The 12,473-nt window shown below is 36.4% G+C and overlaps 1 protein-coding gene across 20 annotated transcripts in view; it reads right to left on the reverse strand.

Annotated features, from left to right (window-relative positions):
• Window positions 1-446: 446 nt before the first annotated feature.
• CACNA1D (calcium voltage-gated channel subunit alpha1 D) overlaps window positions 447-12,473 on the reverse strand; it is a 238,207-nt gene continuing 226,180 nt past the window's right edge. For 19 of the 20 annotated variants that reach the window (XM_069812325.1, XM_069812332.1, XM_069812330.1 and 16 more), the window contains 6 exons: window positions 12,156-12,182; window positions 11,112-11,261; window positions 8,713-8,876; window positions 4,786-4,907; window positions 3,683-4,003; window positions 447-2,662 (listed from right to left, as the gene is read on the reverse strand). In XM_069812325.1, the coding sequence (XP_069668426.1) occupies window positions 2,369-2,662; window positions 3,683-4,003; window positions 4,786-4,907; window positions 8,713-8,876; window positions 11,112-11,261; window positions 12,156-12,182 (1,078 nt within the window). In that variant the 3' untranslated portion in view covers window positions 447-2,368. The remainder of the gene's footprint in view (window positions 2,663-3,682; window positions 4,004-4,785; window positions 4,908-8,712; window positions 8,877-11,111; window positions 11,262-12,155; window positions 12,183-12,473) is intronic. The other variant, XM_069812331.1, reaches the window with a different exon arrangement.

Genomic DNA, 12,473 nt, shown 5'->3' on the forward strand with positions numbered 1-12,473 from the left:
AAAACTACTCATTGTTATTTCACTGTGACACCAGATCCAGAAAGCTCCATTTTGGTCTCCTAGAGTTTGTTTCTGTAAGCTGGGAAAGTGTAACAAGGTGACTGCTGCTGGGTAACCTACCCAAGTGTTTCCTGGCAGACAGCATGACAGATTTGTTCTGATGTTGTAGGGGATTTTGGTCAGATTTTCCTAATTGTTTCCATAGATCTGTATCTAGGGAAGTAATAATCCCCTAGACAGTAGGGGAGTAATAGTTGCCCTTTTCATATAAATACTCTAATCACTTTCTGGTTAATAGCATTCATTCATAAAAGACTTGCATGCTATGATAGTGTAGACTGATGACTAAATTCCACACATTCCCTCCCATTCTTCAAACCATGCAAACAGAATTTAACTTTTGGAGCTTCTTGGTGAAAAACTATTAGTAAAAGGAGTCCCAAGTGTAATAAAATTATTACACAGTTTTATTTTGAAGAACATTTTGCATTTGTTTTAATACAAAATGATGTAGGTCAAGAAATAATTTACAAACCTTTAAGTTCTTATCCTGGCATTTGAAATAAGAATGATTTCAGAGGAAGTCTGTAAGCTATTCATAGGAAACTGTCATTATGTACAAAATGTTTATTGACATGTTTTAAACATCACATTTGTAAAAATGTGAACTGGATTGCTATCTAGCATATGAACTACAGGTAAAACCTGATAAGATAACTTGTTAGAACAAGTCATTGTTATCCAGTGCTAACAAAATAGACAGTAGCTTTCAGTGGTTTTTGATTTTCCTCCAAGGTCGTTTCAGCCTCAAAGACATTTCAGGGTTTTACTGCATTGTGAACAATATCTAAGCCCTCTCTTGATTGCATAAAAATAAATCTTTGAAACAGTACACATAGAACAACAGAAAGGTAGAGGCAATAAAATAGTATACTTCTTATATCAAGGTTTTTGGTTCTGTGAATAATCATTTTATCATATTTCTTTTCTTTCCAAGCAGAGCAAGTAGTACTGAAGTAAAGTGTTTACATTGACCTATGAAATATTTTTCTGCCCACGATGCTTCCTATCAAAGTAGGGTATGTAGGTAATACACTTTGTCAAAACTAATTGTCTCATGACCAGTAATACCCTGGCATGAACTTGCCGATTTTTTAATGATTTTAATATTTATTTTTAGCATGGGATTAATACAAAAATAAAATTAGAGCTTATTTTTCAATCAAAAAAGTTAAAATAACTTTAAATCTTTCACCTTTCCAAGTATAAGACTGTAAATAGTCAACTGTGCATCCCTTATGCAGAGAAATTCGACTCAATTATTAAAAAAAAAAAAAAAAATCTGTTCTGTTGCCAAGTTCAATCTTGACACTTTATCCCAAAAAGAGATTTACACTGAGAGGTGGCTCTATTTAAATATTTATGCTATAGATCTATATATTCCAAGTAAAAATACTTCTATCTAGAATTCTGTGGAGAGTTACAATAATTAGGGTCCATAAATATTGCTGCAGTTCAATTACGGTACAATAATTACAAAATATAGAACATCTCTTTACAAATACAAATCGTTGTATATTACAATTCATTTACAATAATTTCTACTATATAATTTTTAGCAAACTATCTTATCTAATTCTACTATAACCTGGTTGCAAGTGCATTAGTAAGAATGCAATTATTCCAGTATATTTTGCCCTTAACGTGATAGTCATAAAACAGACTATCTGAATGATATTTTCCTATGTAAACTGGTGTTACATATGACAGATTATTTATTTAACTTCTTTTTCCAACGATCTCTAACAGGTAGAGCATGACAAACTGTATTTTAGAAGAGCATTAAGAAAAGAAATCAGGAGGCAAGTTTGAAAACAATGTTAGAATGGATATGCAACAGATAGCTGATATGCTATTGAGTACTGAGGTAATGACATTAGTGGTTGTCATCACTCATCTCATGTTGCTATTTCCCACGCAATTTTGTGCTGGACTTATACAGACATTTTCATTGACAAAATCCTGCTCTACTATGAAGGACAGCAGCACAAGGTTGAAAGACAAGCAAGATATTACACCTCAGAATCCCGCTATAGCCCTAAAAAAACTGATTGTCACAATCTGCTTGGTTTCAAAATAACCTTATTCCTACAGAGGAACTGAAGATTTTGTGGGAGGAGACTTCACATACTGCAGCTCTGATCACATTTCGGCAACCTGGAGATAATAAATTTATTAGTTATGGCTTCCTTGAGGTGTGACATCACTTGTACAAAACGTGATTGGTTATTCACTCCAGCTAGTGCCTAGCATCTTTAAACTATGAGGCACTTTTTCCTGTTATTAGAATCATTTTCCTTGCTAAATACTATAAGCTTGTAATGCATATCATTTCATCAGCTAAATCTTCTTCATATCGTCCCGTTTCTGGTTCTTCATCACTGTAGCCAGGACCAAAATCTTGAAGTTCATAATCTTGTCTGCTTAAAATGGGAAACATATCCCCATTGGTCCCATTGCTAATGCTTCCATTGAGAAGATTACTTGCTGCACTTTCCATCTCATCAATAGTCATGTCACATGCATCAGCAATCTCGTGTTTTGTAGCTGAAACAAACTTAGGGTCCTTTGCATACCTTCCTAGGCCTTCAGATATAAGTACCTGGCAGATGGAGGGGAGAGAATGAGATATACAATGGAATTACAGGAGAACAGACAGGTCATAACAACGTTTCTCATTTGTAGAAATACTAGAAACCCCATGCTGAATCACTACAGCAACCCACAGCAAAACTCTATGTGTAAAGAACAATCAAATCAATGGCTCCAAACCACACTGTATCAGTTATGTGATAATGTAACTGATAATGCAATACGTCTGACTTTTCTCTTTAGAAATTTGGGAGTAGTCTTTGATAAACATCATCATCAGGCTGATATACTAAAGACAACAATTAATATATGTCAGATGGTGCAATTAGAACAATTGCATGAAACACAAAATTTTAGATACATTTTCTGTACTTTAGAGTATGTGGAAGAAAGATGAAGTCCCATTTGCAAATAAAATGTAACCAAGTGTATTGTTTAGCTCATAGCAATGGAAAGGAAGTGATAGATGGAAGCAAGAACAGTAACTATGATTCAGAAATGCTATATACTCTTTAGCCTCAAATCTTTTTTAATATAGAAGGGAATTCTTAACATTCTTTAGTACACCTGCAAATCAATCCTTGCAGTTGTTATTCACCTCTCTGCATTTAGTACACTCTATGAATGAGTTCTTGATCTTTTATTCAGATTACTGCAAAAATGGTGATATATTTCTATAGAAACAACAGAGAGAACAGGCATATGCATCATCTCTTCCCTATCAGCCATTGTGGAAGGACACTTCATAACTGATCCTCATCTAGAAAACTTAAATTTCAAATCTCTTTGAAATCTCTAAAGTTCTCTAACATATTAATGTTAAAATTTGGATTCAGTAGAAATCGTTTACTACATGACAACTACAAGTAAGTTCCCCTGTCTTTACCTAAAACCAGTTTAGGGCTTTGAAACTGAAAATGCCACGTTTTCAGAGAGATAATGTGAACTGATTTATATGCTTTTTCAAGTTAACACAAAACCTGAACAGACAGACACTTTTGGGTACTTCAGAGGTTTCTGTAATACTTACCGCTTCTACCAAACTGTCTGCACTCCTCTGTTTGTCACTATGTTTATGCCTAAAGTCATTAGGTACAGTTAAATTGGCTGGTGTAAATGTTCGGTAGGAAATATCGGGGTCATCTGTGTACCATGAGCTCCTATGCAAGGAAGGCAGGCTACCATTCATATGCTCTGTAGATTCAGTCCTATCAACCTGGATCAGAGGTGTGTAATACGGAGTACGGTCCCTGTTGGGAGGGGTTGCAGGTGGGGTAGCCCAGGAACGCGTTGAACGACTTGGTGAATGTTTATGAGCTTTGCTGGAATCCAGACCTGCAACAGCCATGACCTGGTAAGGGGAGGAATTTTGGAAGTTAGTGATTTCAAATGGTCAGTCATACTCAGGTCTCATTTCAGCAGCTAGTTCAAACCAATTGTTCAGGCAGCAGCTACGCAAAGTTAATGTTTTCTGATGTTTAATGGTCATGTAAAGGAGGAACAGGACTGAAATTGGTAAATTGACAGGATAAAATGGCATTTTTTCTATTATTACTTGGATCACAAAATCTTGGTGTTAGCATTAATAAAGAAAAATAATTGCTTATACAATACATTAAACAAAGAAAGCAAAGTATAGAAACATTCCTTCTGTCCTGTAGGGACAGGATAGGAAGCTGTCAGCATTTTCCAAACATTCTGGATGGTGTCTCTAGGCAATGGAAATTGCCATCTTCTCAGGGCCATGTCAGAGCTGGGCATTGAGCCTTGGAAGATGTCTATGTTGTGCTTGCAAATTCTCACAAGTGGTGCTGAGTAACTGCATAGGCAAAGATTAATAGACAGTTGCCATATTATGCTGTCCTAGTCAAAAGTCCTTAGGGCATCCTGACTCTTTGTGGACACTTAAGAGACTCATAGGGGCAGACTGTTCCTTTTCAGTGTTTTGTAGAAGGTCAATGTTTGAGAAGCCTCATGTCTAGCAACTGCAGGCCTACACTTGGCCTAGAAGTCATGCACAGGCAAACTACAAAATACACTAGCACTGCTTCAAACAACAATGAAAGTCAGAAGTACAGTACAGAAGCTGGAAAGATGTAATTCATTATTAGTTAAATAAGATTTTGTGTTTACCTGCTGTTGCATTAAGTGAAGTGGTAAAGCAGTGCGATGGTGGAAATTAGGAGAGAGTGGTATGTCATCTTGACTACTTTGTCGGCGGAGGCATTCAAAGTTAAAGGAAGATCGTCTATTTGCTACAGGGAAACCATAATTCATTAGGAAAATAAAATACTTTTCCAGAATTCCAGTGTGAGTCAACTATCACACAAATAAAAACATAGCCCCCAGTAAGAAGTAAGTTGTGCTAACAGAAGCAAGCAACTGGTTGTAAGATAAAGGATAGATTCATCATACGAACAAATGCAGTACTAGGTAGAAGCCAGGTGAGCAGCCTAACGTGACAGAATTTGAAACTGTTTCCACAAAGCAAGCTTGTGTTACGCAGCAGACTGGTTCAGACACTGACTGAAGTTCAGAGTTTTGCTGTAAACTGCTGTGAACAGTTACAAAGAGCTTCATCTTTCCTTCCCGTGGTTTTAAACATTTTAATGAACCAGACTTCCCAAAGGAAATACCAAATCCCCAGTTCCTTGGAAGCAATGTGCAATATGAAAAACCATATCCAAGTCAAAGTTTACTGATTGTCAATTTCTGTTACTTATGACAATGATAGGCCATGGTCTCTGCTGTTATGTATGCTGTTATTATTCATGTAAATACTAGAAAGGAAAAAATAGAAATCTAAACTGGATCAAGATGTTTGGCTGATGTGGAAATGTTTCAGCTGGCCTCCGTGAAAGCCTGTGGAACAATGGGAAGCAGCGCATGGGTATCATTCCTCTGTGTCAGCTTCAGTGTGAACAAAGCCTGGACACTGAACAGATAACGTCCTCACAGCTGTGAGCATCATAGTGGAACACCAGAAAGAACCTGACTTTACAAAGCAATGATACAAAATTGTGCTCTCTTGAAACTTACTGAAACTATTCTTGTTATCTTTTTTCCCAGCACCAAGAATTTTGCGAACAGAATTGAGGAGTTAAGTGCATAGACTTAGGATTCCTCATAGTTATCACTAGGCACTTAATGCTGGATACTAACAATCAAGGTTTCTTAAAGAGCCGTTAGACTAAAATGGGCACCTCCAGGAGGTGATTCAGTCCACTTAATGCAAACTTTGAATCTCTTTCCATTGTCTCTATGGTAAATCCAAATGCAGGAATGTAAGCCTTAGCTCCCGATCCTAAAAAATGCTAAATGTCCCAATACCAAAACACATAAAAAGTCAACCAAAAAGTTTCCTCATCCAAAACAAGACATTTATTTGCACATGCTTCTCCCTAGGAAAGGGTCTGAAAGAACGTCTTAATCATTTCTCAGTACACTTCTGGAAGCTGCTGAAATACTGTGGTGATGATTTTGGTATAGAAACCTCTAGAAAGCTTAGCACAGAGCTCAATTTACTAACTACAGTACTCAGACAAGGCACTATATTTTACTTTAACATGGACTGAATCCAGATGCTAGCAGAAACTCTTTAGTGCAATGTTGCACATTCTTTTTTTCTTCTTTTCTTTTTTCTTTCTTTACATGAGAACATCAAGGCTTCCTCCCAAGGCGAAACAGCCCATACACTAGTTACAAATAATAGGTTTGAGCTTCTTTTAAAATCTGCTGAAATACAGAGCCTCTAAAATTTCTCAACTGTATTGCTGAACATTAAATAAATGGTTATGACAGGAGGCCAGACAGTGCTCTTGTGACATTTTACTGGTGTAAGTCAAAGGACTTGCTACATAATCCTTATGCAACTTAGATAAAAACTAGATCCTGTTATCCTAGGATATCAAATACCCTCTTACCTAGTATATTTATCTAGTCTCTTGTACAGGAGATAAAAAGTGTAAGCTCCCTCTAAAGAAACGTCTGCTTAATACTGTCATCAAAACTTTACCAGAAAAGTTAAATGAATCCCAAAGGCTGCAGTCACAGGAAGCCTTCAACCCTCCCCTTGCAACACTTCCACGGGAAGACCCCAGGGGATTTTTGTAAGAACGTTGTTCTCCTGCAGTGTATGGAATGGATATGCAAAGCATCCACCTATTTCTTTGGCTTAAAATTCCTCTGCTACCAGAAAAGCTTGCAGAAAGTTGTACAGGAGTCTCTTTTCACAGTCTCCCCTTTGCTGTCCTTTCCTTCTGCTACAGGAAGAGAGCTAGCAGCTTTCTGTACATTTCACTATCATTCATCTGAGTTATTTACTCTCTATATTGCAAGACTCGCATCCTTTCTACATTTTCCATCTGTGCCCCTTAAGGTCAGAAAGCCAAATAGCAGAGAGCATTACTAGTCTTGTCATAAGGAGCCAAGTGCCAAAAGTGAGGATCCAGCACTGACAGTATTGCTGAAGAATGTTGCCTTTATTATATAATAATATATTTTACTGCTGCCCTTTACTAGAGCTTTCTGTAGCTTTAAACAATCCAAGACTACCTCAGACTTTGTATAATGATCCCACTACACTTGTCCCTGAAACACTTTTATTTTTTAAATCTATACCTGCAATTTCTTTAGGGTGTCTGAGACAGGAAAGGACTGAAACCCATTTTCCCACCCACGGGGTCCTTACAGTCATACTTCCACAGATAAACGGACTGTGACTCTGGCTGCTAGCATCACCAGAATGAAAGACAACTCTGGTTTTGCTAGAAAGCCAATCCACCTGATAGCAAACAAAATGTGGAAACTCTTCTAGAAATGATCCTGTATTGTCTTGTCTGGATGGCACTGGTTAGATGGCACCATCCAAAGAGCGTGTAACAGACCTGGCTGTGCCTAAGAGTACTCTTACAGACACGATGGGGTTGCATGGAGGTGAGTGTTGTTTCTTGTGCACCAGCAAGGAAAAGCCCTAGAAAGAGGTTTATTTTGCACTTCAAAACGCCAAGTGCTTCCTCTCTGTGAAGTGTCAGAGGTTAAAGACCCAAATCCAAGAGTTTTGAGTGTGTGCCTAGTTTCATCAGAGGATTAGCACTGCTAATCTCTGCAGTATGGCCTGGAACATAGAAAACCAAAATTACAAGATAAGCATGAGACCTTTTAGAAATGCAGGTAAAGCAATATTGTGCTTGAGATAAGGAGAACCCAAAGGAAAGATCTAAGGAGGAGAAAAAATTAAAGAAACAGGTTAAAAAAAAATCAGTTGGCAACACTAATTCAGTCTATAAATTGAATCATTTTCTCCCTGAGAAGAAACAGAATCTTAAGCATTGTTCCTGAGATGGCAAAATAAAGTACAAATGTCAATCTGAAATAAGGTACTTGGATTAGGATAACACTTTTATTTTTCACAGGGACTTTAGAAACTCGTGTTAAAAAGCTAAAGGCACTTTAAGGAAAAAAACACCAAAACCAAAGCACCATTAAGCTCACTCTTGGTTCTCTTTTTCCTGAAAGCTATCCTACTTCCGACTCTAGTGTTTACTAAAACAGTAGGAGGTAAAGATGTAAATGGCACTGATTACAGTGTCATTAAGCAGCCTGACTGTTAAGGGATGGGAAGTGCCAGCAGGTGAGTGGCTGGAGAGACAGTGGCTCTGACTCACAGCAACACTGCGCAGCTGTAGGTGTGAATGAAGGGCACAGGGACTGAAACCCTCTGGGCAAAGTTTCAGAGCAAACTACTGCTGCATTCTACCTTGCTCTTTCTTCATTTATCAAATCAAGTTAAAACTGGCAATTGAATTTGTTATTTCAATATTATTGGATGAGTGAGGCAAGAAATATTAGAAAGACGGACTTGTAAGCTAAGATCCATAGATTCTCTGAGCAATCTCTCAGGATGGCTAGATATTTCTGCCATACACAATAATCCACTAGCAACAGTAATCAAGAAATAATTGAAATCCAAGTGAGAAAGAAGCCTTTTAAACCTGGAACATGTCTGAATGCATTTAAATAATTCTGGATTTGCAAACAAATTGTTCTTAATGTACTTACGTGTTGGTGTTGGAGGTAGCAGCCGTCTCCTAGGAGATCTTTTTGTATCATAACAGATCTGTGAATCATCTTCCTCAAAAAAACCGTGTGGGTGATGGTAACCTTTTGGTCTTTCAAAATCTGAGTCATGGCAGTGATATCTACAGTGGTAATCATATATATGCCTGCATTTAAAATATAATAAAGAAAATGTTATTTCAGTCAGTTTCTGTAAATCTATTAGATCTCCTCTAGATTTTCAAAACTACTCCTTCTCCAGCAAGGTAACCAAACATTACATTATAGAATTGCGTGACTCAATTTTAAAATGCAGTTTCTGTGTGCAAACTGATTTTGAGATAGTGAGCATACACTTTGGTACCACTATAGTTACATAGTAAGTCCTCAGGTGAAATTTTTATCGAATTATATTTTCAATGAAGTTATTCTTACCAGTACAGGCTAAAATGTAGGACCTCAGTTGTACGTTGCTTAAAGAAAAATAAAAATACTCTGTTCTACTGCCATGCACTCTTGTGAACCCTGGGTAACATGTGGAGCACAGAAACTCAGAGAACGGAATTAAGCCTTTTACATTCTGGATACTTCTCTTGTCGAAAATCAAATCTTGGAAGGGTGTTATGTGACTGTAATTATCATATCAAAAAATTAGCAACCTGAGAATACTGTAAAATTTAGCTTTCATGCAAATCTTAGCTTTTACGCAAATCAATAAGATGCAGATTACGGTACCGATCTTGCCAGAATTCAGATGGCAAAGACAGTGAGTAGAAGAGGAGGAGAATTAAGCATGTCTGGCACTTGTGCATAGGCACTTATGGATCTAAGATAAAATGGCAATAAATTCCTCTACTTCTGGGCTGGACTTCTAAATAAAAATTTATTGACAGAAGTGGAGGATATTTTTGAGAAGTTACTGAATTTATTCAGCAGACGGGAAACATAGCTATTGTAAGGAAGATGAACACAATCTACTCAAGATCTTATAAATGCATATGTCTTTCTACACCAGAATGAGAAGGTGAATATTATGGAATTAAAAAAAAGTCATGAGATATTTGGGGAAAAGGTGCAATTTTTTTTTTTTTCAAATAGGAAACCTTTCAGTATTATCAAATATAGGTTCTGTTCCATGACAGGTTGATAGTCAGAAAACACTGGAACAGTCTCACATTTTAAAGACTAAATCAGGAATATCAGGACTTCTTCCCAAAGGAGCAACCAATGATTGCCTGAACAGCTGGAAACCTATTATTTATGTACAGGAGCAATCCTAATGTAAAGTTAGGACCTGCCTTGTTGCTGAAGCCATCCCTGCCTGAGGCCAATGGCACAGTGCTCAAATCAAACTAATCTGGTAATGTTCCAAGCCGTATAACTTGGGAGCCACTGTTCCAAAATTAGAAAAACCCACCCCAGTCCATTTCTGGAGAAACTGTGTGAAATAAAATTGCAGAGAAAAGCTTAAATTTACCAGAATTAAATCAAGGCCTTTTCTTCTTAAATCTGAAATTAAGATATTGAATGCAAAGATCACAGTAGTTAAATACACAGTATCAGGCAAGAGTTCTTAAAGAACACTACTGGGCAGAAATACTCTAATTAACTAGGATACTATTCCAAGTTTTGGCTGGAGAAGACAGAAATGAGTTAGAAAAAGGAGAAGCCAGGTCGTAAAACTAGAACTCTGTAATTACAGCAAGGAGCCTCAGATTAATACAGATTTGGACATTATGCAGCAGTATAAATTTTGTAAGAAATGCTAGCAGTTGACTAAAATTCAATTGATGGCATTTCTGTAAAGCTTATGGATAAACCTTAAAAAACATCTATTCCAAACACATTAAGGCCAGGACAGTTATGACAGTGTTTGTACTAAGGAGATAAAAAACAGTACAAGAGGAGGATTATTAATAAAAAGGTATAATGAGAATTTTCAAAGGGAAGTCATCCAATTCTTTATTGGTCCAGCTAGTACTACCTTATGATCTCAGTCCATAGTTTACCAGTTTCACCTTTCTTTTTAAGTTAAATTAAAAGAAGAAAACTATTTCTAAAGGTTCCTCTCTCTTAGCTTGATCCTTCTTCCATTGTATGTGAAGCTTTATTTATAAATGAAATGCTTCTTTGTTTATGCACTGTCTAGTTTATACTCAGTTCAAAGGAACTTTGTGCTTTCCTTTGAATTTGGTACAGAAGTTTTGCTGGAGTCAGCACATGATGCCCAATACGAAAGATGTTTTGTACACACACTATTCCTAGTCACCGTTTCACTTGCCGGCAGTTGCAGAGTATTAACTTCATGAGAGAATTTTCCGTATAAGTGTGCTTAGTGAAGCCTTTACAGATATGTACCTAATTTATTGAAATATTTTTCCCATTTTAACAAATATCCTCACCTGCTTCCTGACAACATACTGTCTTCCTCATAATATTCTTCTCCACTAAAATATTCCTGCTCTCCCAAATAATGATCATCATTGCAATAGTCTTGAACTTCACGTTCTTCACGGCAAATAGTAGGTCGACGCCCATCACCAGAGTCAGATCTGTAAGTAGCAAACAAATAATTATATTTTTTATATTAATATAAAACACATATTGTATATTTTATACACAGTTCATTTAATATGCTTCCCAGAAAAAAAAACAGACAAGCATTAACGACTGTCCTGTTGTCAGAACATGGTGTTATAGTAAATTGCGTAGAACTACAGTTCAGAACATGACTATTTTATCTGTTCCTTAAAGATGACCTCCCTTTATTTCCATCCCCATTAAAAGAGTTAATATGGGAATGCTCAATGAAGTCAAATATTTTTAAGACATTTTTACAAAATATAGATTCAGAGTACTTTGAAGAAACACAGCTTCTCTCAAATGACTGAGGTTGCCAAATGGCTAAAATATTAAGGAGCACTCACTGAGGTATTCCAAGAAAAATCAGAAACGGATGTGCAAATCTAGATGTTAAAAACAGCAATGCACTTCAAATAACACAATATAACCTATTTTAAAAAGTTGCCTTAGAAAACATTCAGACCAGTAAAGATTTTGGGTCCCCCATAAACAGAACTGTACACATTAATATTTATAAAAGCTAAAGCCAGTGGGTTTTCCAGTCTTTGCAAGTCAGTTTTAAACAAAGGCTACCATTAGGTGTGATCTTTTGTCTGTTGAAAACGGGACAAACCTGCCTGGACTTTTAAAAGGGCTTGCATAATTTTGAACTTTACCAGAGGTTTATCCTTTTAGAACAGGCAGTGGAAAATCTGACTTAAAAATCATCACTTAAGTTATTCATCATATGCATTATCATACAGTTAATTTTGGAAATTGTACTGCTTTAAAAAAAAAAAGAAGAAAAAGGAAGGGGGGGGGAAGAAGAGGGGGAAAGAAACTACTTTGTCCTCTTTAATTATATCAGAACAATATCAACTCACCTAATATATGTTTCATAGTAGCGGGTTCTATCCAGGTAAGCCATGAAAATAAGGAGAAAGATATTTTAAAATCAGGTAGTTCAGAGAAATTCATTGGTGATTACAGTGTGCATTCTGTGACTAATCATTTCACTTTAAAAACTACTACTTTCAAACCTTATTAAAGTTATATATGTTTCCCATACATCAGAGCTATGTTTCAAATACATTTCACACATCAGTAGGCAACAGAAATGAAGCTAAATATATGAATTAATTTCATGTAGCATAAGTTTTCTTATAGTGTATTTATAATATATAAATTTATTTAAAAGCAAA

The sequence above is a fragment of the Haliaeetus albicilla genome, chromosome 24 (assembly GCF_947461875.1).
Source record: "Haliaeetus albicilla chromosome 24, bHalAlb1.1, whole genome shotgun sequence".
Lineage (NCBI taxonomy): Eukaryota > Metazoa > Chordata > Aves > Accipitriformes > Accipitridae > Haliaeetus > Haliaeetus albicilla.